Source organism: Vipera ursinii (assembly GCF_947247035.1).
Source record: "Vipera ursinii genome assembly, chromosome: 3".
Lineage (NCBI taxonomy): Eukaryota > Metazoa > Chordata > Lepidosauria > Squamata > Viperidae > Vipera > Vipera ursinii.
In genome coordinates this window covers 136,198,228-136,225,484 of record NC_139516.1, presented here as the reverse complement: position 1 = coordinate 136,225,484, position 27,257 = coordinate 136,198,228, and the positions used below count along the sequence as shown (strand labels likewise).

Genomic DNA, 27,257 nt, shown 5'->3' with positions numbered 1-27,257 from the left:
AAAGTACAAAGTGAAACTAATGCTGTCCTTAGCTAGAGGCCAGACTTGCCAAAGTAGAAATTAAAGTGTGGATAGAGGTAATTAATAATTGGGGTAAATTTAACAGAACTCCATTGAATTTGATCCCGCTCATTCCATGTCATAACGTCTTAAATGGAAGAATTAATTAGAAAATAACATCGTGTGGTTTATCTTAGCCAATTGCTATACATTAAACAGAGCTCAGGTAAGGAATTGGTACACATCACCTCCTGAATCTAGAATTGCTGTTTAGCCTGTTCATCTGCCTGGGAGGAGCCCAACTTTATTGGATGAGAATCTCATGGCATGTTGTCTGTATGCACAACCCTATTCCATCACAATCGCTACCCCTACACTATCCTATATATCACTGGGTTTTTACAAGGGCATGGGTCAGCACCTTTCTCTCTGTAGCTTTTCAAGGGAATGCTATAATATTCTTCCAACTTGGTATTTCTGCCCTTGGGGAAACTATCACACTTATGCTACTACATTGCAATTTTATTACAGTTTACATCAAAATTAATCCTTTTCTAGCAACAATTCCTGGATGATTGCCATGTAAATTTCCTACTAGGCAACAAAAACATCCAGGTCACCTGTAATGTTGCTAATTGTTGCTATTTAGCTTCAAGACACTTTCTAAAAATCATATGTACTGTAATTTAATTTAATTTAATTTAATAATTTAATTTGTATATCGCCCTTCTCCCGAAGGACTCAGGGCGGTGAACAGGGCAATACATAAGAAAAGCAAGATACAAAAATTAAAAAGTAATTAAACAGTAATGCCCATAAAATTAATACACATTAAAAGTTAAAAACGAATTATAAAAATGCAACCCCATCCCATCAGGCCAGGCTGGATTGTTCAAAAAGGAAGGTTTTAAGATCGCGCCGGAAGGAGCGAAGGTCGGGGGCCATCCGGAGCTCAACCGGCAAGCGGTTCCATAGGTCTGGCGCACCCACAGAGAACGCCCTCCCCCTGGGGGCCACCAATCGACATTCTCTGATCAGAGGCACCCTGAGGAGGCCCTCTCTGTGGGAGTGCACTGGACGGAGGGAAGTTGACGCCGGCCGCAGGTGTTGCCGTAGGTAATCCGGACCCATGCCATGTAGGGCTTTGTAAGTCATCACTAACACCTTGAACCTCACCCGGAGAGCAACCGGCAGCCAATGCAGCTCACGGAGCAAAGGTGTAACATGGGAGTATCGGGAAACCCCCAGCACAACTCGCGCGGCTGCATTCTGCACCAGTTGGAGTCTCCGAGTGGACTTCAAGGGCAGCCCCATGTAGAGAGCATTACAGTAGTCTAGATGAGAAGTCACGAGTGCATGAGTGACTGTACGCAAGGCATCCCGGTCTAGATAGGGTCGCAACTGGCACACTGTATGTCACAAATGTAAACTTTACTTCTTTTTTTGTATTTCTCTAAATTTGTTTTGCTAACTTTTGGCTTAAAAAAATATCATGCAATTTGAGAGACACATTGTAGGGTTTATTTTCTCATCACATTTGAGTTTTCAGATAAAATCATATGATTCCACACAATTGATTAAACTCACTGGTATGCAAATAATATTTTCCTCTAGCTAAATACTAATTTCCAGTGGAGGATTCTGAGACAATTAAGAGCATTAAGTTAATTTTTAAGAGAGGTGGTTAAGAATCAGTAAAAGTGGATGGTGCTACCCAGTCAAAGTTAGCTTGGCTTTAGTTCCTTTCTTCTGACACACTTCAAGAGTTTGTTAACATATGTATGCATTTATGTTCTAGCCAGACAGCCATGTACTGTATTAGAGATCCTCTCAAATGTTAGGGTGAATATCAAATATACCATGGGTGTCAAACTCACTGTGTCACATGACGTGTCACAACATATCGTGACTTTTTTTGCATTGCCCAAGTTGGGGTGGGTGCGGCTTTTGACACCCCTGAAATACTCTCACTTCTTATGCTGCATAAACTATCATGCAGTGTAGTATGTTCAGTAAATATGACTAGATTAATAGTCTTTGATCTCTAGTTAAAGAATATACTAGAATATACTTAATTTGCTGCAACCTGAATTCTGTTTTGCTGTATGTAAATGGATGCAAATCAGAAAATCTGTTTTATGAAACAATAATATGAATATAAATTTGTCAAAAGGTCCAGTGCATTCCTGATCAATATGCATGATTCTTTTTGAATAGACCCCTGAGATTGTGGGTTCATTGAAAATTCTTGCCATTAGAATAAAATATGTATTTAATAACAAAGAGATTTATAGACTGAAGTTAACAAAAAGACTCCTAACTGAATAACAGCACTCTTTGCGTATTTGGGGGGATGGTAGGTTTTTTTTGTTTTTTGTTTGGTGTGTGTGTTCATAGCATTTGTATATCTTTCATTCAAGTCCTTGCAGGGTTTTCTTTTTTTGGGGGGGCAAAGTTTTTCAGAACTGGTTTGTCATTGCCTTCTTCCAAGGACTGAGAGAAAGTGACGGGTTCCAGATTATCCAACTGACTTTGTGCCTAAGGCTGAACTAGAACTCATGATCTCCTAGGTTTTAGTCTGATACCTTAACCACTCTAGCTCCTAACTAGGCATATTTAATTAAAAGCAGGCCACTGGGAATATATGAGTATTATATTTGTGTATCATTTTTATTGTGGACAAACATGTGAAGGACAGCAGTGTTTAAACTGCAGATAAAATTAACCAATTTAAAGCTACAACATGTTGCCTGCCTGTTAGTGCCAAAGAAATATTTTTTGTCCATATGCTGCCACTATAGCGGTTGAATGCCTGCTGCTGTAATTGGTGTTACAGTTTTGAAGAGAGGCATTGAGAACCCTCCCTCTTTTTAAAACCAATACTCTAAAACCAAGCCCACAGAGGCACAGTGCTCTTTTAGGTCATAGCATGGCTGCAACAAATCCAAATGCAAAAAGGACCTTACAACTTTCATTACCTAGATTGGCAACAACCTAGATTAACGTAATGACGTCCAAAATGGCATTGTTTCAAAAGCTTGTGAATAATAATAATAATAATAATAATAATAATAATAATAATAATAATAATAATATAACTATATAAAAATCCAAGAAGTAGCTTGTTTATGATACCCAAGTTTCTTTCGAAAGTATGCAATCTATGGCTTTAAGAAAGGACAGTTTTGTCTAACTCTCTTGAATCAAATGACACCAGGATGTTCATCCTGATGTTTTGGATAAAGGTTTAGGGGGTAAAATATATGCCTTAAGCATTGTGAAGTCTGATGACATTCATTAAACAAGTCACTAAGCCTCAGGTTTAAAATATTAAATAGGCTCCTTATGACATTCATTCAAATAGTGTGTAAACCCCAGGCTTAAAATATCAAGGGTTCCTTAAACGTGGCTTGCCACTCCCCCTGCCTCCACTGTCCAAAAAGAGAAAAAGAAATGAACCAGAAAATTTGAACCTGTCTACAGAGGCATCTTGAGTGCAAAAGCAGGGCAAAGAATTTCAAGCAATCTATTCATTGACCAGTACTGACTAATATAATAGGTTTTATATTCATTCATTCATCCATCCATCCATCCATTTATCTAATTTAGATGCCACTCATCTTCTGTTCTGAGGTGATTCTGAGTGGTTCAATTTGATCATTTAAAACCATTGACCGTGGTCCCTGCAATCTCTGAGATTTAAAAAAAAAGCACCTTTCTTTTAAAGTGCAGTTCCCCCTATAGGAAAGTTAAACAACCTTGCTTTACTGCAGATACAATTTATTCATTGGCACACATTTGGAATGTTCAAAACAATCCCCTGTTCTAGATTTGATGAAGATCAGTCTCTCTCAATATTGGCAAACTGTTGTTTAAAAGGGGCAGGGGGTTATTGGAAAGATACAAAGAAGAGAAAAAAAATATATAACAAGAATATCAGAAAAGATGGGGGGAGAGGAATGGAGTCAGTACTTCTGTGTAGAATAGCTAGTCCTCAATGATACATTCTCACCTGTAGGGTAAGCCATAGCAAAGTTTGGTCGAGCTAATTGCTGCCTTTTCATTCATTTGGCTTTGCATATTATTCTATTAGAATATGATTTATACTATGTGCAGCAGATGTTTCTCAGCCCTTTATTCAATGCGTAAAGGATCCTCTGAAGGTTGAAAAAATGTAACATACATGCACAAATGAGGGGAGGGGGCTTACATCAAGATATATAAACTTAAAACTCATCTAAACATTTATCCAATTTACAGATTATTTCAAAGAGGAATACAACGACTTTGGCAGAAGATTCTACTGGTTAAAGGAAAAAACATACAAAATTCAGCAGACTCTTTGCAGAAGGCCCAAAGAATGAAAACTTGCAATTGCTTGTCACTTCTAATATGGACTTGCATTTTTTATGAGATTCCTACTTTACTGTCACCGAAGAGGACTAGCATGTATTTGCAAGCTAAAAGGATAATGGGGCTGGCTAAGGATCAGGGAAAAGCCATGCATCGGACAAAGCGTGGATGGATGTGGAATCAATTTTTTTTATTGGAGGAATATACTGGTCCAGATACTCAATATGTGGGCAAGGTAAGCATTGTGATCAAAAGACTATTTAGTAACGTGATAGAATTCCTTGAGGCCCAGGATGAGGGAGGGTGAGGGTGGAATTTCTCAGTAACATGGAATGTCGGCTTTAGCTGAGGAGAAATGAGATTTCACACTTAACAGTTTTGTGGATTATTCCTGTTTTAGTGGAGAATGATCCTCTAATGTTAGGGTTTATAAGGACCTACAGAGAGATGCTAGGCAGGTAGTCCTCAATTGACAACCACAAATGAGCCCACAATATCTGTAGGCTAAGTGAGATCATAAGGTGACCTTTGTTTCATTTTATGAACTGTCTTGCAACAGTTGTTAAATGAGTCACTGTAATTAAATCAGCAACAGATTAAGTGAAGCTGCCTCCCCCATTGCTTGTCAGAAGGCCACAAAAGGGGGTCACATGATCCCAGGACACTGCAATAATTAAAAATATGAACCAATTGTCAAGCATCTGAATTTTGATCACATGACCACGGGGATGCTCAATGTGTCCTAAATGTGAAAACAGTCATAAATCACCATATTCAGTTGTACCTTTGAACAGTTACTAAATGAACAATTGTAAGTCGAGGGCAATCTGTATTCTTTTTTTTAATCTTCTTCATTTTTAGATTCATCAGCAAAGTCAGACAAAAAAAACTACCTCTAGAAATCAGAATTTATCCAATTTTATCACAGCATTAATTCAGCCTTTTGAAGTCCAAAATGTGCAGTTCCTACGTATTTAGAAAGTACAATTGGGAAGAAGGCTTTTAACCTAATCTGCACTGAAATCATGAGCAATTTACTTAAGAAAGTGGAAGTTCTGATGTCACTGTTTTTCCTATGAATATAAAATAGATTAAATATAGGATGGTAACAATGATTGTGACATGCCACAGATGGGGACTGAAAACTACCTACTAGCTGAAGGATGTGTTTATTCATTCACTTGTATATGGTAAGGAGTGCGGACAGGAGAGAGATAGGGGAAATATATATGAAATGTTTCCCTGCAGTATTAATGGTTATTTTAAAAATTAGAATCAGTTCTACCAATAGTTCTAACTATATAAAACTAAATATCAGCCCTAATCAATATCATATTTTGGACAAAAGAGAATAGAACAGCATTAGACATATTTCAATGGGTATCTGAAATATAAAAATCATAGTTACCATTCTCCAAGGTACCATAGACCTGGAAGAAACAGCACCTAATTATCTCCTGTCACTGTAAGAGATATTTGTGAGTCCATTCACATTTTATGATAACGAGGCTCTTCAGCCACTTGAAAGAACTGTAATTCTGGGGGAAAGATTTTCAGAGTTTAAAAGCAGGTTTTTTTTATGCAATTGATAGAGAAATGTTACAGAAGGAACACAAGTAAGAATGACATGGATCTGAAGCTAATGAACCTAATCTTGCCTAAATAGCACATTACCACTTCAGAAAGGTCAATATTTCATTGCTGAGGGAGGGCACTACATACTCTTATTGGAGGGAATTCCTGGCTAAGTTGGGAGTAGTATGTATGTAGGTGACAGAGTCCAAATTCATGACAGCTGGCTTGTCAGTATTAAGAGTTTTGTAAATAGTGGAGGCTTGCCATCACAGAAAGTACAAAACTATGGGCTGTGGTGGAATGTAGTCTGGATTCCCAGGAGGGAGGGGCTGTTTTCTAGAGGGCAAAGAAGCAGTGCAACTTAGACAGTTTGGTTGGTAGGAAGAGGATTAAAATGGCTTTTTCCTAGATATTTCCAGACTATATCTGTAGTTATGCTAATAGTTGCTTTAATGTGGCAAGATTCTGTCTATAAGTGAAGAATACTAAAAGAAATAACTTAACTAACTCCATGTGTCTTTCTTTGGTTCTTGGGTTCTGACATAGGCAATATATCAGCTTATCCTCTTCTATTGGGTGAAGGGAAAGGATATTAGTGTAGTTATTGTATTAAATTGTAGGATTATACCTTTATGCATTGTTGATCATTCATTCAATCCACCTCAGTTTTTTCTGTTTCTAAACTGCTTGTCTTCATTCTTGGGTTTAAAATATTACCAAGAAACACTGTGAAGGTTATCACAACAGAAAATACATTATCTGACTTTGATTCTTAGTCATTTTTTTTCTTTTTCAATTGCATCAAAAAAGCCAGGCAAGACCATTTAAGCAAGTATCTCAGTACTGTGGCCAGTTCTATTAAGCACTCAATGAAAGGTAGCAATTAGAGGATGAGGCAGGGTGGCATTAAACTGGAGAAAATCAAACATGTCTCAATGTCTATGGAAATTCTCAGTCATCCTGGTCATAATCCCCCCCCCCCCCGAAAGGTGTTTTTTCATGAGGCAACTGGACTTTCTTGTTTTTTCTTTAAATAAGTTTTGCTTCTCATCCAAGTAGCTGAAGAAGTTTCTTGGATGAGAAGTGAAACATCTTCAAAGAAAAACAAGGAAGTTCAGTTCCCTCCTGAAAAAAGCACTTTTGGGATATCAAACATGCTTTAGTAAAAAACATGTGGTGAAGGTAAGTCCTCTAGCTGTTGTCCCCAAGCTAAATCCTTCTATACTTCTTTTGGAAGTATAGGCTTCAGGTCCATGCCTCAGGTTAAGGTCTACCAATTGCTTTGTCTCCACAACCAGCCAATTCCGTCATCTCTAACTGATCCAGGCAGATTACACATTCAGGTTATATAAGTTATATAACAAGATCTGAATTGAGGTTTTGGGTATTTGCTTATCAGCTTCTTTTGGATGTCTACCTTACCATGTTGCCTCTGTCTCAGCACACCATAGGTTGTCTGCCCAGTCTTCAAAACTCTTCTGTATCTATGAGGCTTCATATTTTTGTCCCCTGCCTCACAGATTGGATAAACATCAAGCTCTTACTAGTAAATCTATCTATCTATCTATCTATCTATCTATCTATCTATCTATCTATCTATCTATCTATCCATTTATATATACATACATAGATACAAACACATATCTATCAATGGAACTGATAGAGTGGGATGGTACACTGAGTTACTGTTTGGCAAGTAAGCAAGGATTGGCTGACATTTTTCCTCATGCTCAACTGTTGAATAAATTGTGGCGAGTAGTTATTCATCCTTTGTATCTTCAAAACACATAAATGTGACTATGCATGTAATGTTCTGATATCCAAATAGGTCTGCCCAATGTAAACATCTTGCATCATATTTAGATCATTTTAAAATGAATTTAGAAAGATTGGGAGACAGGACATCTAGTTCTTTGCTCAAAAAAAGAAAAGAAAAGAAAAGAAAAGAAAAAAGGAATGGGTCTCTTTCATTCCCTACTTCTTCTTTTTTGTACAAATGCACTCTCCCTCAACACCATAATCATGAATCTTAATTTCCTATTCATCGTCTTAAACTGTTGCATTGAGGAATTTTAACCCTGAATGCTTCTGTTATACCTGAGCATTGACTTCATTTACTTTCTTCAAAAGGGGACCTCAAGCTGTAATCATTAACATTCTTGATTCACTATTTCCTACAAGACATCACTACTACCCCATTCCTCCTTGATATATACTGTAGCTATCATAATGTTTGTATAGTTTCTCTACACACGTTATACTACATGCAATTATATGAAGCATAGTATATAACAACTTTGTTTCTTTGCTGTAGTTACTGCAACTGCTAACACTAATGTAAAATAAAACAACATAAAATACTTAATTGTATTTTTGTAAAGTGAAAGAAAAAGAAATGGTGACATTAAAAAAGAAACTGAAATTAAAGAGAATGAAATACATTTAATTATAGTTGAATCAAATAAAGTATTGATGAGGTACTATTGTAAATAAATACTAATAATAACCCATGGGAGAAATGGCACATAATCTCTGTCATAATAATAAATAATATGCCATCATCTAAAATTAGACATAATTTCTTTCTTATCAGGAGCTGACTCAGATGTTATTTTGTTCACTGAACAAGAATTAATTTTATTATATATGACAGCATCATGACAAGATAGACAAAAATAGTCTAATGTGGGGGTGATGTTTATTAAAGGATTTAAGTGCATGGATATCAGTACATGGAATTCCAGTTTATAATATTTAATTTAAGATTTAAGAAGCAACTGTATAGAAGTGTAAGTACAATTATCTGATGGTCCCCATGATGAGTTGGATGTAATAGAAAAAAATCAATCAGAATAGAGCTGGAAGGGACCTTGAAGGTCTTCTAGTCCAACCCTCTGCTGAAGCAGATTATCCTATACCATTTCAGACAGGTGGCTGTCCAGTCTTTTCTTGAAAACCTCCAGTGATGAAGCACCCCCAATTTCTGGGGGCAAGCTGTTCCACCAGTTAATTGTCCTCACTCTTGGGAAGTTTCTCCTTAATTCCAGGTTGCTTCTCTCTTTGATCAGGTTTCATCCATTATTTCTTGTCTTGTCTTCTGGTGCTTTGGAAAATAAGTTGTCCCCCTTTTCTTTGTGGCAGCACCTCAAATACTGGAATACTGCTATAATGTCACCCCTAGTCTTTCATTTGTCTAGACCAGCCAGAGCCAATTCCTGGTACCGTTCTTCATATGTTTTTTATATCCACGCCCTTAACCATCTTAGTTGTTGTTCTTTGAACTTTTTCTCAAAGTCTCAACATCTTTTTACTAATGTGATGATCAAAATTAGATGCAGCATCAAATTTCTGGCTGTGCAGTTAACGAGTAGGCTGGCTTGGTCACTCAGCTGGTAAAAGTGAGCACAGCAGCACCTGGATTTTCTGTGTGGCATGAGAAAAGTACATCTTCCTTGCCCTGTCCTTACCACTTTCTTCAGAAGGACAGTGGAGAGCGTTCTGTCATACAGCATTACAATCTGGTTTGGAAGCATAACTGCTTCAGACAGAAAGGTGGTGCAGAGAGTGGTGGGGATGGCAGAAAAGATCATTGGCTGTTCTCTCCCTTCCCTCCAGGACATAGCATGTAAGCACTGCTTGAGCAGGGTCCACAAGACTGCCTGGGACACTGTACATCCTCTTGATGACCTGTTTTCCTTGCTACATTCTGGGAGGAAACTTCATGGTATCCAAACCAGAAAGTCCAGATTCAGTCACAGTTTTGTTCCATACAGTATTAACCTTGTGAACTCTAAAGCTTCCTCTTTCCGCTATGTATTCAAGATGAACATTGATTAATATTTATATGTTATTTATTGTATATGTAAGGATGTTAGTTTATACATACATTGTATATAGCATCTTCAGATGTGTGTTATGTATGTGTACACTTTTGAAAGTAAACAAGAAAATTTCATTTTTAATGTGTGCAAATGTGCCCACAGTAAAAGAGGTTTATCTATCTATTCCAGGTATGAACTTACTAAGGCTTTAGAAAGCAGCACTAATACTTCATGTGATTTTGCTTCTATGCCTCTGTTTATACGACCAAGGATTGTATTAGCTTTTTTGGCTGCTGGTGCATACTATTAGCTCATGCTTAAGTTATTGTCCACTAGGACTCCAAGGTCCCTCTCCCAGTTACTGTTTTTGAGCCAGGTTTTGCCTAATCTGTACTTGTATTTTTGGTTTTTCCTGCCTAGGTGTCAAACCTTGCTTTTCTCCACATTAAATTTCATGTTGTTGGATAGGACCATCGTTCAAGTCTGTCGAGTTATTTTTGGATCTTGAACTTGAATTCTGGGATGCTGGCTATTCCTGTCAGCTTAGTGTAATCTGCAAATTTAATGAGATCCTCTTCATTTCCTCATCTAAGTCATTTGTGAAGATATTGAAGAGTACTGGGAACTTTGTGGTTCCCCACTGCTTACTTCCCTCCATGTAGATGTAGTACCATTAAGGTCTATTCGTTGAGTACAGTTTGTCAGCTAGTTACAAATCCATCAAATGCCTTGCTGAAATCTCATTATACAATGTCCACAGCATTTCACTGGTACTAATTTAGTCACTTTGCCGAAGAATGAAATAAGATTGGTTTGGCATGATCTGTTTTTAACAAACCCATGTTGGCTACTAGTTATAACTTTATTTGTTTCTAGATGTTCACAAATCTGCTTTTTGATTATTATTTTTTCCAGTATCTTCCCAGGTATTGATGTTAGGCTGATTGGCCTGTAGCTTCTTGTTTGCTTGCTTGCTTGTTTGTTTGTTTTTTTAAGATGGGAACTACATCCACTCTTTTCCAGTCCTCTTGTAGTTCCCCAGTGCTCCAGGATTTTCTGAAAGATATGAAACAATACTTCTGAAATGACATCTGCCAGTTCTTTCAGAACTCTGGCATGTAATCTATCAGGTCCCAGTGATTCATATTCATCAAGATCAGACAGGTATTCTCTTACCATTGTCTTACTTATTTTAATTTTTATTTCTAGTCTTTTCTTACAGCAAACTTCCCCAATGTTTCTGGCTTTACAGATCAGTGGGGGGAGAGGAGATGGTACATGCAAGCAGCCAGCAAGCAAGCATGCAGCTCCATTGCTGCAAATGGCATGCATGCAGTCGCCTGCTACTCACACAAGTGAGGATATACGTGCATGCACTTGGTAGCCATTTCCATAGTCCAGTTGCAAATGCCACAGATTGGGTACCCCTGTTTGACAGCTATGGTTTTGGTAGATTGGACTATAGTTTCTTTTTGTGTGAAGACTGATAGAAAGAATGAGTTAAATAGCTCTGCTTTCTCTCTACTACCTGTTACTTCCTTGCCATCCTCTCTCTTTAGTGGATTGACAGCTTCACTTTTTTACTTTTTTCTTGATGTTTATATGTTGAAAGAAACTTTTTTTTACATATTATCTTTGACTTTTGTTGCAAGTCTTTGTTCATTCTGAGCCTTTGCTTTCCTGACTTCATCTTTGCAGATTCAGGCTATCTGCTGATATTCTGCCTTAGTTATATGTCCCTCTTTCCATTTCTTGTACTTATCCTTTTATCTTTCAGTTTATTAGGGAGATCTTTGTGCAACCATGCTGGTTTCCTTTTCTTTTTTGAAATTTTTTATTAAATATACATTTAAAAAGAAATGTATATTTGCTACAACACTACTATTAGTATTATCTTATGTTACAGAAAGAAATAACAAAAAACCTAAAATACAATCTATAACAGGACAGAGTATTTAAAAAATGTACATATAAGATCTGTCAGGGTTTTTTTAGTAAACTGTCATTCAGTCCTCACATGCTGGTTTCTTCTTGGATTTCTTGTTTTTCTTTTTTAGTGGTATTATGTTGGACTGGGCTTTTATGATCATATTTTTCAGTGTTTCCCATGTATTTTTTAGGCTCTCTCTGAGCTTGTTAAAATAAACTCTTTTAAAGTTTAAGACACTGATTGGATTATATTCTATTGCTTGTGTTTGCATTATGTTGAATTCAAATATGATGTGGTCACTCTCGCCCAAAGTTCCAACAACCTCAACTCCCTCCATCACTTCTTCTCTATTAATAAGAATTAGGTTTACTATAGGTTTTTCTTTAGTTCCCTCCTCTACCTTTTGGATGACAAATTTGTCAGCTAAACATTGCATTACTTCTTTATATAGCTATAAAAATATGAAGAGTTTTTTTCAAACAGCACAAATAGAGGAAACACTGTTGAAAAATACAGTATTTCATCTGAAAGTTGAAATGCTCACAAATTTTATGCTAGCATAAATGAATCCTTTAAATATTTAAAGAAATAACAATAGAGCCATAACAAGACTGAGCTTCATTAAGAAGAGACAATATTGAGACTGGAAGTGTAAAAAATACAATAAGAACCCTCAAATAAATCCTGATATTAATATACAATTAATTATAAAAGAGTGAAGAGGCAAATGCTTGGCTTAGTGATAATAGCTAACAGTAAATATTTACATCAATGAAACTTGCTACAGAACATCAATATATGGATTTTTATATGAAATTCTATGCTTTGGAATTCTATGCACTATGCTAGTTTATTTATTTAATGGGACTTATATGCCGCCCTATCTCCCAAAGGACTCAGGGCGGCTAACAACGATAAAATACAAGTAAAATACAAATTTTAAAATTAAAATTAAACTATATCAATAGCCCCAACTACAACCAATAAAACCTTAAAACCATATTTAAAAACCCCATATCATCAGTCCAGGTCGGCCTGTTGAAAAAGAAATGTCTTAAAGGTCACTACGAAAGGAGCGGAGGTCTGGGGTCATCCGGAGCTCCAGGGGAAGCTGATTCCACAGGGCAGGTGCCCCCACAGAGAAGGCCCTCCCCCTGGGGGTCGCCAGCCAACATTGTCTGGCCGATGGCACCCTGAGGAGGCCCTCTCTGTGTGAGTGCACAGGGCGATGGGAAGCCGTTCCTGGGAACAGACGGTCCTGCAGGTATCCCGGGCCTAAGCCATGTAGGGCTTTAAATGTAAATGAATGTAATTTTACAAATTTTACTAGTACTGCTAAATTCCAAACTATAAAATTCCAAATGAAGTCAGAGAAAAGACATATCTACCACATCTGAGCTAATCTCTGGGTAGTAACAAACTATGCTGACCTTAGATCTAAGCAACCTAGAATTAAGGAGAAACTTCCTAACAGTGAGAACAATTAACCGATGGAACAGCTTTTGCCTTCAGAAATTGTGGAGGTTTTGCCTTTATCACTGGAGATTTTTAAGAAGAGACTGGACAGTCTCTTGACTGGAATGGTATAGGGTCTCCTGCTTGGAGAGAGGGGTTGGACTAGTAGATCCCCAAGGTCCCTTCCAGCTCTATTCTATATGTATATGTAGACAAGAAGCAATTTTCTTACTCTATACTTTTCCAAGCAGGATATTTTTTTTTAATATTGGAAATATTTTTACTTACATAAAATAGAAAGAACCAAGGGCAATTTATTAGATGCATCTCAATGAGCAGCAAAGATTCTCAGGCTGTTGTATTAACTGTATAATGAGAACCATTTTTATTTTAATGTGGTTATTACAGTTCATTGCACAGTCAGCCAGATATTTAGACTAGATTTAGCATTTTTATCCACCTAATGAATCTTTTCCAAGAACGTGGGAAACACAAAAGCTGTTGTTTAACAATATTAAAGATATCATCACAGAATATGAGCTGTTCAAACTAAAGCTGTTCTTTGCAATTAACAGATAGTGATTTGCCAATACTGAAGGTGCTCAAGTGGTGCTCCAGATGTTTTGGGCTTGCACCCAAAGCACTTTTTATTAGTAGTACTATCTTTGCTTTCTTTTACTATACTTGTTCTATTTTTATTTTGCAGGATTTTGTATTTGCTGATTTTCTCTATTTTTTTTTCTTTTCTATTCTGCTGTTCCCAGCTACTGCCATGCCCACTATCCATACTTTTATCAACAGATGTTAAATCTGGGATGTTATGTGGCAGGTGTTTGTCTCTTCTTTGTTTGCTTTGACTGTGATTTTTTTAAAAAATGTACTAGCTATGTAATGCTTTGCCTTGCCATGTCTCTTTTCTATTCTTCATTTGGTCTTTCCCAAACTCACTTAAACCTTCCTGGTTTACTTCAGTGCATCTTCTTCACTGTCTTTGGGATATTCTTCCAATCCCCCCCCCTTTTTTTCCAACTGTCTGGTATACTTGCAACATTCCATGCCCATCTTTGCTCCTGTTAAGTAGAGTCTGCCAACATTGCTGAATGAATGAAGGTCATGATTTATTGTCATTATTTTTCTGATCTTCCTATTCAGGGCTTTTATTTCTCCTTGAGTCCAGTTCACTTTTCCAGCTATAGATGTGTTGACTGAAATTGTGCCAATGAAATTGTTTGATGGCATTTTGCCCACTGAGTTTGGATTTTAAAATCTTTTATCACTCTCATGATGTTACTCACTTCTAATCTTTTTGACATCACTGTGCTTGATGCTGTTATGGTTCATCACAATCAGCCAGATATTCAGACTGGATTGACATTTTTGTCTGACCATCAAATCCTTCCCAAGGACCTAGAATAGGCAAATGTGGATATTTGATGGTGTTACAGATATTGTTGCGGGATGTAAGCTGTTCCAGGTAAAGCTGCAATTGACCGATGATGAATTTGTTAATGCCAATGGTGTTCAAGGGGCGCTCCAGTTGTTTTGGGATTGCATCCAAGGTGTCCATTACTAACTTTACTTTCTTTTCCCACAGTTGTTCTATTTCTATTTGCAGGTTGCTGCATTTTGTTATCTTTTCCAGTTTCTTCTCACCTCTTCTGCTGTTTCTAGATACTGCCACATTCACTAACCAAACTTGTTTTGTCTTTTTTACCGACGGTTATAAGTCTGGGTGACAGCTTCCTGTCTGTTTGGATTCTAAAGTCCCAGAACACTTTAGCTTCTTCATTTTCTATGGCTTTCTTTCTTATATGGTGCCACCAGTTCTTGCTTGCAGGCAAATTATATTTTTTGTAGTTCTTCCAATGCACTATTTTTGCTACTTTGTCATGCCATGGTTTGTTATCAGTCTGTGTGAACTTGTTGCAGCAGCTAACTAGTGATCCATTGTTTCTTTGGTTTCTTTGCTATCTGTTGCTGTTTTCTCAATTCTGGCTTTGTATTTATTTGTTCCCAAGGCTTAGCCGTGTGCAGCTAAAATTAGCCCTTCTGTCTCTTTCTTCAACTTTTCTGCTCTTAGCCATTGCCAGGTCTTGTTGTTATCTTTTTTCCCTGCTATTTTTTTTTAATGCACTGGCCATGTAATGCTTTGTCTTCCCCTGCCTCTTTTCTGCTCTTCACTTAGTCTTTCTCACAGGTCAGTTGGGCCTTTCCAGTACTCAGTAGGCTTTCTTGGTATACTAGCTTCAGTGCGTCTTCTTCACTATTCTTCAAATATTCTTCCAATGCCCTTTTTGTTCTTAACTGTTTGATCTACTTGCAGTGTTCCAAACCCCCACCCATTTGCATTGGTAAGTAGAGTAGACTTTAAAATATTTTTTACTCTCATCATGTATTCACTTCTAATCTTCTTGACTTCACTGAGCTAGATGCTGTTATTATTAGTATGATTATTATTTTTAGCTTTCTGGGAAAAGAATGCATTTTATAGGTTTCTTGATACCAAAGAACTGCTACTCATCTAGGTATATGGTTGGTTATCACTTTTCAAATTATGTATTTTTTTTTTTCCAGTGGACATTAGGAAGATATTTTCTTCTGGATAGGTAATTTATCATCAGGGTGGCTCCTGATTGCCACCATAAAGAGAGAGAGAGAGAGAGAGAGAGAGAGAGAGAGAGAGAGAGAGAGAGAGAGAGAGAGAGAGAGAGAGAGAGAGAGAGAATAGGTTGGAAAAGCTGAAGGACTCTGTTGAGATTTGTGAAGAAAGATTTAATTCCAATGTGTTCGGTTTGCCTTTCTGTAAATAACCTTGCAATTATATATAACTACATTGCTTTCTTATCTAAATAGAAGTGGAAAATAACCTAAACATTCTTTCTAAGCTTCTCCCTGACAATAGAAGAAATTTTCAGTGCATAATTTATTTATTTTTTATTTTAATTCCATTTATATCCCGCCCTTCTCCGAAGACTCAGGGCGGTTTTCAAGCTTAGCAGTAGCCTTCATTCTATGTATATGCCTGCTTATTAGGGCTTTGCCCCCCCCCCAAGCGGCATTATTACAAAGTCAGCTTAATTGCCCCCAACAATCTAGGTCCGCATAACCATATTTTTTCATCGTGGGATAAGCTACGTGGTTTATTAAATTATGTAATCTAATGCTTTGGGGTTCTGAGGGCATCTCCTGAAGGTACACGGTTACTAAGGCAGCCATATGTACCAGGTTGCCAAATGTGTAGGTGCCCCCATTTCTAACATGCTACATAAATGCAAAACAGACGCTAAGTAAAAAAAAATGTACAATTTAAATTCAGCTTTGTGACTTAACATGCAAAGATTGAACTTTTAAGAATGAAGAGCAAAACTAGTTCTCTCTAGCTGTGTACAGAAGGTCTTCCTCCCCCCACTCCTGCATATTGTTATATCTTATTTTGACTTTCATCCTCTTTTGAAATAGTTTGCCTGTTCTGCCAAATCCTTCTTGAATAAAGTAGCAGACAGGATTTTCAGTCATCCCTCATAGACAGTGAAGGCATAATAGCAAATCAGTACATGGCAGATCAGTCTGACTTGTGGTGACAAAACATGATGGTTTGAGGGCTTGCCGAGGCTTTACAATGAGTGGCCTTGAAGAGGAAATGAAACAGTGTCAACAAGCAGTATCACAAACAACAAGCCTCCTCTCATTCTTAGAAATGCCTGGTACCTCTATCCTTACTCTTTTCCCACAAATACTTTACAGCTTCAGCTTTAGAATAAAACTGAAAGTAAAGCAAAACCGCAAGGCAAGCACAGCTCTTCCTCTGAAATAAAATGCTCTCTTCTCCTGTCAAAATGACTCTTGTGCACAAATACCACTTGTTATGCTTCAGTCATGTACTTTTACATGTTTGTTTATTTATTTTAGTCAGTTTATCTGGCGGCTTGCCTTGCAACAGCAGCTCAAAGTGACTATCATAAAATTAAAACTAAAAAAAAACAACTCACCATGACAATTAATAATCATCACCATAATCACTTGAACATCGTAGGCATTGGCATTGACAAAATTGTCCTCAGTCAATTGCAAAGGGCAGGTTTACTTGGATCCTGTGATGATACCTTTAATACCATCAAACAACATCTGCCTGTCTTAGGAACTTGGGAAGGACTCAATAAGTGGATAAAAATACCACATCCAGTCTAAACATCTGGATGACTATGCAACCAATCATAATATAAATAGTGGCACTACAATAACATCCATCGCATGAGTCTTCAGCCTCCCCACTCTTATACCTGGGGAAACATCCATATTTTTGGATGCTAGCAGAATTAGGACTGGGAAGATGTGTTGATGTCAGTCTTTTTAAAAAGGCCAGCTTTAGAAAATGACTCCACATGTTTCACTGGAACTACATTTATTGATATAAGTGATAGTAATTAAATCTTGAAATCCTGAGTGCATTTATTCTACCCTCCTTTTATACCTTACGAAGTTAGGACGGCTTCTGCCCTTTACAAATTAGTATTTATATAGATAAATATTGTAGAGCACCAAGCAGCAAAGAGTCTTTAAAAGTCCCAGTTTTCCTAGGAAAGGTGCCTATGATCATATGATTGTGTTAGCAAGCGAGAGAGAAGTGGAATTTAAATGAGCTCATCTAAGAATGTTTATTGTATCTTTCGGGAAAATTAAAATGCTAGCAAGTCTCAAGGGAAACCAAATAACAAGTAATCATGGCATCTTTTATGCATTCTTCTTGTACAGAGAACCTATTGTGGTTCTTTTTGTTGCATTGAGGTGGACATTGAAAACAGAAATGTCCCTTATTTCAGGGCAAGTTGCACCTAACCTTTTGAAGACATCTGATGGCTTCAGCAGGTGGTCAATGACACAAAGCTTTGGGTGGGTTAAACATTGGCAACATTCTTTAACAAAATGCTTGAGAATAAAGGTCTTGAAAACGGTTTGCAAAACTATTCCAAAGCTGCTTTTGGGTGCACCCAAACCACAATATGCATATGGTCCAAATGCAGATTGATTTTGTTTTTCTTTGCTTGATTTGTTCTGAAAATAAGCATTTTAGGAGTCAGGGGAGGAGGGAAGAGCAGAAAAAAAGGCAAGGGGATTGGTAGGATGGAGAGGGGATGGTGCATGGAAAGCTGGACCCTCATTGGCTTGGGGAAGAGAAGCCACAGTTGGACTTGCTGAAGAGAGAGGGTAGCATGCACAAACTTGCCCTGCTCTCCCAATAAAATATTTTTTAGATCCCTGAAGATTCTGCCTCAGGTCAAACTTGGTACAAGGTATTTAGGCTTTATTTCGGGTGCACTGAGAACAATTTGGCAGAAGTCCTGGGATATGACTTTCATTTCATATTCAAGACCAAACTTTTTTTTTCCAACTTGGACTGCATACACTTCAGCTTGTTTTCCACACCAAAGTTAGGAAGCCATACCACCAGTTTTTAGTAAATATGCCATCAGAATTCGGGGCTATGTTCAGAAGGATCCAAGAGTCTTAAGAAAAGGATTCCATGGCTGTAGAAAGAGAGGATATTGTCAGTGTTATCCCTATTAACAAACTATCACAAAAAGCTCGTGCATGCTAGCATTTCTGCTGCTGTCACAAAGCACTTTGGATGATCTAGAATCCAGTGGAGCTGTGGCAGTACGTCTTGCTTTCTGACTATGGCATGTGAAGATGCCTTCAATTGATGGTCTGGACTATGCTTTGAAAATCACTGCTTCAAAGGGATTGCAGTAAGGCTGTGAGGAAGTGCAATTATAAAAGACAATGGCTAAACTATCTTTCAGTGGTCTACCTAAAGATATTGCTTTATTGATTCATATGTTTCTCTTTTTAAGTACTAGAATAATAAATAATCACATATTCCATGGTGATGACTCCATTTTTAAAATAATATTAAAAGTCAGATAGAGAGTAAAATATATATATTGCTGTGGGTTAGGGTTAGGATTAGGGTTAGGCTTTGTCCTTAGGACTATGTTGATGTATCTAAATGTAATCTACTGTATTTTCCGGCATATAAGACGACTGGGTGTATAAGACGACCCCCCAACTTTTGAGATGATTTTCAAGATTTTTCATCTTATACGCCGGAAAATCAGCGAGCCCGGGAAGGCACACCCTCCCCTCTCACTGTGGAGGAAACAGGGCAGGCTGGCATCTGGCGGGAGCCGGCAGGGCAGTCCTGCGCACGCATGTGCTCCCCGGCTCCTAAGAAGTCCTCAGGGAGCCATGGCAGGCGCCTCACGCTCTTCCCTCTTCAGGCAGCATTGCTCCCCGGCTCCTAAGGAGTCCTCGGGGATGCTGCCTCAAGAGGGAAGAGCATCGGGCAGGAGCCAGCAGGGCAGTCCTGCACACACGCATACTCCCCGGCTGCTAAGGAGTGCTCCTTAACAGCTGGGGAGCACGTGTGTGCGCAGGACTGCCCTGCTGGCTCCCGCCAGATGCCAGCCTGCCCTGCTTCCTCCACAGTGAGAGGGGAGGGCGTGCCTTCCCGGGCTTGCTGATTTTCCGGCGTATAAGACGACTGGGCATATAAGATGACCCCCCAACTTTTGAGATGATTTTCATGGGTTAAAAAGTCATCTTATATGCCGGAAAATACGGTATCTTACTGTGCATAAGTAGGGCATACACATGCCCCTGAACACACACACGTACGCACACATATGTACTACCAGCAGTGTGATACTTAAAAACTGTTCAGAGAGATTATTCAGAAGATCTGTCTAGAACCACTATTCTGTGACTACATTGGTCTTTGAGCATTCTTTGATTATTAGTAAGTAATATTCAGCAACATGTTTCTTTACATCCTAGAAAGGGCATTTGGGTTTCATAACTATCAGCCACTGATAAACCTTTCCTCTATCAATTTATTTAATTGTCTTTTAATTTGCTTGTGTTTAAATTGCTTGCTGCTCATTACCTGTCAGTGTACTAGGTCAACAATGAAGAAGTCAGAATATTCTATTACTTTTTTTTTGTTTGTAGTAGTTTCTCACATTTCTGGAACAGCTTTCTGTGGCCAGAAAATGGTGATCCAGTCAAAACAGAAAACGGGGATTTCCTACCTCTTTTCAAAAATAATGTGGTGCAGAAATGTAACTCAGTTTCAACTGGCCTACAAGCTGAAGAGGAAAAACAAAAAAAATGTAAATTACTCTCCACAACATCAGTGGAAATTTATGAGTGAAAGTACAAAAGTAAAGGTATGGAAATCATTCCCTAAATACAAATGGGATGAGATGGGATGGGATGAAATGGAGTGCAGTGGAGTGTTGTTGTTGTTGTGTGCTTTCTCTTCAGTGGAGTGGATATTTTAACATAGTAATATTTTTCTGTAAATTAATCAGTACCGTTTGTACCCATCCAAATTGTTGTCATTGTGGGGGTAAGATAGACTGAAGTACTGTACTTTTCTGACAGTTTCACAAAATTGAGGAAAAGGGCACAAGTGGTAAGCACCGCTAAGGAGCCTAGAAATTACCTGGCTCATTTGTTAATGTAATAAATGTTTCACACCAGATTTGAAAACTGTGTATTTTTTGTTCTCGGTCTAGCTTGTAAAAGTATAGCCTCTGGAGTTAGATTTGGAGTGTGTGATCAGAAAGCTTAGTAGATTTGTTACTTTGTCAGTTTCTATCATGTTATAAGACATTGATTTAATGTTAACAGATTTTGCCTCTGTTCAGAAAGTTAATTTTGAAATACCCAACCAAGTCTTTTTTAGAGGCACATTGAACACCTTGGCCTTTTATGTCTGTTGGAAAACTGAATCTTTCATCCTAGCTCTCATATCCATTCTCAGTAATAAGTGGTTTCAACACAACTTCTTATCTGGGTTCAGTTTTTTACTGCAAATGTAGCCTCCAGATACAAAATACAGAAACCTAAATCAAAGATGTTTCAAATCATTGGAATTCACAAATAGCACGAAGCACAAATAGAGATTTCCGATTTACCTCAGGAGTCAAATCAAAGTTTATTATGGCCAAAGGCTAATCACAAAGAAAAGAAAAACAACAACAACAAACAGACAAATGCATAAACTTAAGCTTTTAATTAATGTACAGTAGGTGGAACTTAAAAGGGATGCGGTGGCTCAGTGGGTTAGGACACTGAGCTTGTTGATCAGAAGGTCGGCAGTTTGGCAGGTCAAATCCTGAGTGCTGCGTAACAGAGTGAGCGCCTGTTGCTCATCCCACCTCTGCCAACCTAGCAGTTCGAAAGCACGTAAAAAATGCAAGTAGAAAAATAGGGACCACTACAGTGGGAAGGTAACAGCGTTCTGTGCGCCTTTGGTGTCTAGTCATGCCGGCCACATGACCATGGAGACGTCCTCGGACAAGCGTTGGCTGTTCAGCTTTGAAACGGAGATGAGCACTGGCCCCTAGAGTCGGAAACAACTAGCACGCATGTGCAGGGGAACCTTTACTTTTACCTTTAGGTGGAACTTGGTTTTCAGGATCATCATCTGCCAGATTCTCAAAATTTGGAAATATTTATAAGTGGCCTAAAAGTTTTTCTTAGCTAATAAGAAGGCTTCCTGAAAATTGTCTGACTGCCGTGGTATTATTACTCAAAAAGGAGAAATTCAATTTTAGCATAAGACTAAATAAATACAAAAGTATATGTGCATTAGTTTTGATTTCTTTTGTACTGCAAATCTTTAAGCAGTGGGTGGTAGAAATTTTATGATACCACCTTGCAGCAGTACAGTGGGAAGGGCACTGCAATTTTCCCTTAAAAAGTCTCATTGGTGTATAGAATAGTTGATAGTTGATAAATTAGTTGGAAGTACTGTAGGTCATAAGATGTGATTTTCTAAATGTCTGTCTTCCTTATTTTTAATACATGATTTTTACTGACATTTTTAAATAAGATCTAATATCTAATAGAAACTAAGGAAGAAAAAAGAAAAAGGGAGAGCAAAAAGTCCAAGAAAAGAAAGTTGAAGGAAAATGCAAAAAGATAGATAAAAAGCAGTGTATTTCTGATATTCTTCACAGCAATTCTAAGTACAATTATATTTTAAGTTTTCTAAAATTACATCAAATTCTCTTCCTTCTATAATCTGTCTTGTCTAACCATCAAAGCCATAAATCAAAAGTTCATTTGTTTCATTTCTACACAAAAATCTGTAAGAGGTTTCCAGTCACCAATAAATGTAGATAGTGTCTTTTATCAAATTAAAGAAGTTAATTTATCCATCTCAGCATGATCTGTCAATTTCACCATCCATTCCTCCATAGTGGGTGGTGTCAAATCTTTCCATCTCTGTGCATAAAATTATCTCACTATCATATATTGAAATAATCTTCTATGTCTTTTTTTCTGTTTATCTGTTAGTTCTAAAAGGAAATGTTCTGGCTTCAATTGAATATTAATCTTTAAAATTCTTTTCTTTCAAAGTACATATTTAAATCCATCTTTTTAGCTTTTTTATTTCTCCACCAAGTATGATAAAATGTCCTTTCATGTTGTTCAATTATCAAGAAACATTTGAAGTGCCTTTATGTATTCTTGATCATTTCTATAGTGTTATGTACCAATGATACCCTAATGTAATAATAATAAAAAATTCATAAGGCAATGTAAACTTCAGCCCTTTTAACATATTTTATTGGTCCACTTGTTTATTACAATCAAAATTCTTAGCCCATTTTTCAGACGTTCTTTAACCTGTTGTTCCTCTGTTTCAAATTTCAGCAAAAGTTTATACTGCACATGTTAGCATTTACTTGTTTATCATCAGTGCATAATTGTATTTCAAATTCTGACTGATGTAACTTCATATTCTTTTTGAATTTTTTTTGATAACTATAAGTGGGAAGACCATGGATTGCTGTGTCCTTCTGCTGTTAGCTGTTTTCTTGATTTAATTTTACATTCCTCTTGATGGTTTCCCAATAATTCCCATTAAGTCAATTGTGTGTCCTTGTCTTCTGTTTCTCTTCTATGATATGCATCTTGACCCAAGAGCAACAAGGGTGTTTTCTATTCCATACTCTCAATATGATCTTTCTAATAAAAGGAATTTTAAAATCCAAATAAGGATCTTCCAGATGGACTAGAAATTATTACTGAAAGTGAAATCAGACAACCTAGATGGAGTCCAGTTAAGCTTATCCTACCAGTTAATTGCTGCTATCCAAGTTTTACATTTTATTCTGGCAAGGCCTGAAAGCATGAATTATATATATGTGGATGCCAAACATAGTTCTGCAAAGATTGGATTATACACACTCAAGTGGCCTGAAATCCTATATGACCCAAGTGCAACTTCAAATAGAAGATATGCCAGACTATTTTCAGGAACAAGTTTAATGTCAGCAGGGAGAAAATTATTGTTATTTTTGCTGGAATGGCATATGGTACACTAGAAAAATAGCTGAGGTACTGTTTGCACAACATTGAACAGCTTTCTTTCACTGATAACACATCCAGGATAACTGAAGGTGTTAATTTGCCCAATTACGGTATATGGTTGTTGATAACCTTCCTATAGACTGTGGACTTTTAGAGAAGACCCTGGTTTTGTCTATTGATCATTTGCTTTCTCAAATATGCATATTAAGAATCTACTGTATGGAGGTGTCCCCGGAGGCCTAGTATCTGTGAATAAGGTTTTTCATATAATCTTGGGCTAGATTTAAGGTTCAGAGGTTGGGGTTGGGATCTCTTGCAGAATGTACTGGCGATGGGTGTTGCTGAACCTTTAGAGGGGGATGATTTGCAATACATGGGAGCAAAGGCCAAGCTCCTCTTGTTGAATCAAATAGTTATTCATTTTATTGTGTACAATGCTGCTTTGAAGTTGCTGGCAGTTGTTTTCAGTGATTTGAAAAGAGGTGCTTTTTATCTGGCTCGTTGTTGTGCATCTTGTTGATCTCAAGGACATGCCTCTGGAAAAAATCCAGAAGCAGGCCAAATGGAAATATGTAAACAAGTGTCAAACTAATATGCTCACACATTATAAATCCAGGTAAACAACTTATTATTCTGAAATGATAATTAATTCCAATGAACTTTTCTTTCAGGAAAGAACACTTGACAATCATTCACAAATGTCATCAGCAACCTTTTTAATATATGCACACAGGTTAATCAGTATACAGTAACATCACAATATTTTTTTAAAAAATCATATTAATATACACATTAATATTTGTTCACTGTAATACTGCTTTTTCTGGAGCTTTCCTATTTACTGCAGGTTTCATTCATGAAGTTTACAAGTATGGCTTTTCCCTAAAAATAGAATAAAATTCATATTTATAGGACTGTGTAATGCTTCAGATTCAATCAGCTTTGGTCAATATAACCAATTTCCAAAAGGTATTTCAGAGCATGTAGCAACAAAATGGTTTTCAATTTCTTAAATGCATCCATGCCTTTCTTAGCACCTTTCAACTTTCTTCTATAGCTAACTTTGGGAGATAGGGCGGGATATAAATCCCATCAATAAATAAATAATAAATAACTTGTTAAAATTACAGAACATATAAAGAACATATCTCCTCTACCTACAAGCCCAGAAGTACTGAAGCAGATTTTCTGTTATTCAGCACTGTATGTTAATGGGTTGTTTGCCAAGATTTAAATTATTAGTGTACCAAAACACAGCTTCTTTGCAGTCAATGAAGAAAAAGTAGTAGTTTATTTTGCAGACTAGAATATTAAAACATTTTGATTGGGATTTTAATATTTTAACATTCCAGCCAGATAGGCTTAAACACACCCTGACAATTGCAGTTTTGTGAAGCAATCACTAACTCTAATTTGCCATTGTAGAAGTCACATTACTATTCTATCCATCACCTAAATTCCAAAGTATTCATCTGAATCATTTTTTTAAATGTATCTGTGAGTTCATCAAATTTGAAAGCTATCTATGTGGGCAAAATGTAGCAGAAAGATCAACACAGAAAATTAAGTAGTTGCTCTCTGTTTATATTCCTTGTTTTTTAAACATGGTTTTCATTTTCCACAGACAGTATTTTAATTTGAAGAAATCGAAGCTAAATGTCCAGCATAAACTGCAACACCTTTTTAAAATAAGAGAACAGAAAATTCAGGGGAATATAATTTAGGTCTTTTGTTAACAACAGCACTGGAGAGAGCAGTACACAATTTGATTAATCCTCATATTTTGGATTGTGTCCCATTAGGCTAGTTCAAAAGCTGATTTAATATCTCAGCCTGAAGTGTGGCTTATATTGCAAATTTATTAGAAGACCTTTCTTGTATTGACATAGTATTGTATGTATTTTTAAAATAATAAAGTTAATACCTTTCAAGTACCAGGGCATTTGGTTTTAATATGTTCTCACTCATTCATGGTATTACAGTCTTCCATGGGGGAAAACAGTCAAGAGCCCATTACTATTATAAGAAATAGACACATATTTAATATATATTGCTTTTCTCCAAAAATGCCACATAAATATCTAACAGACAATACTAAGATTAATAAAAATATTAAGGGGAAAAATACTTCACAGTTTCTTCATAATATTTGGATATGTGTAATCCTTGACTTACGATCATAATATAATATAATATATATTATATATAATATAATGGACTGTCACAATGGACATGAAGCAGGTCACCCACATAATGGATCCAATTTTATGACCTTTTTTGTGGCAGTCATTAAGTGGTCCAATGGTTTGTTAAGGGCAGGTTTTGCTGAAAACTGGAAGTAAATGCTCGTTTTCAGAAAAAAATCATCATCATAAACACAATCATGTGACTGGGATACTGCAAAAGGCTGTAAATGCAGGCCAGTTTCCAAGTGCCTGATATGGGAGTGGGAGCCATTTGGAACGTCACAAGTACCATCAGGGAGATCCATCATAACTTCAAACAGTACTAAGCAAGTGGTTATAAGTTGAGTACTGCCTGTATTCCCTCATTTAGTTCATGTTAAATAAGATCTTGCTTTGCCTTTTTCCTATCATGTCCATACAGAGATGAAACAAGTGTGGTTCAAAAATGATATTTTCTTAAAGAAAAACAAAAATATTTTGTAAAGTACAATACTTGTGTGAAAAATATGATCCAATGATGACTTAAACAGTATTAGTCAAGCAGGAATTCCTTTGTGAACTACTTGTTGGGGTCCTGTTATTGCTTAACTAAAATTTTACCATATGGAATTGCTTAAAACCATTGGGTTTTTTTACTATTACCAGGCACATTAAATCCCATTTTGGGAGGAAAATGCATGCTTATGAACAATGTTTTGGGGAAATATAGTAATATAGTCATTTTGGTTGTTTGAAGACTGTGTTAGCAATGAGAAAGTCATTGAACTGGAAGAAATGAATAAGTAATTCTCTTTTTTCATTGTTGGGTTCTAGGCCATATGTTCAAATTACATTTTCCTTCTTGATATTTACAAACATTGACATTCCACTCTTCAATCAGAAGCAGCATGTCTTGCTTCTATGTTTAGTTGCTTTCACACTGAACGTAACTGTAAAAGTCACCAGCCTTCTCTTTTTCTATATAATAAGTTGGAACATTAGATAGCCATGATATTAAAGATTGTCCACAAAGGCTGATTGATATTATTCACTGACTAATTTCCATGGTACCAAAGTACTGTGCTTCATCACTCAGGGAAGCAATTCTGTTGCTTCGTTTTTGTGCATAGTAGATGGTAACAGATGGTACTGAGTAGTAGATGGTACTAATAACAGTAGATGATACTAATGTATATGGTACTAATAACAAATAAATTATGTTTTCTGTTGGTTTTTTAAAGCAAATTAGAGCTGAAGTGATTCCCAAAGTTTACATTTATACAAAAGAAAGAACAAAGAGATCATGGGGAAGAGGAGACATTATTAGCTCCTTTGACATTATCTGTATGTTAACTATGACACTGTTCTTTCATGTTAGATGGATCCAGATAAGTTCAACCTTTCTTTTAATGCAAAAGAAGCAGTTTCCTTGTTTCAAGCATGTCTGTGGACAAATATACAGTAATTAAGCTCTGCTGATCAAATAGCAGTGGTGATATAGTATACAATTAAGTGTCTTTGATCAGCTGGAAATAACTGGAGAAGAGGTAGTCCTTAGCTTAAAACTGAATG

At 36.9% G+C, this 27,257-nt stretch overlaps 1 protein-coding gene across 1 annotated transcript in view; it reads left to right on the top strand.

Moving 5' to 3' along the window:
• Positions 1 to 4,360: 4,360 nt before the first annotated feature.
• Positions 4,361 to 27,257, top strand: part of CDH9 (cadherin 9) — a gene marked incomplete at both ends in the record, with an annotated part of 108,950 nt that continues 86,053 nt past the window's right edge. Inside the window, one exon of the mRNA XM_083358387.1 lies at positions 4,361 to 4,588. Coding sequence (XP_083214513.1) covers positions 4,361 to 4,588 — 228 coding nt within the window. The remainder of the gene's footprint in view (positions 4,589 to 27,257) is intronic.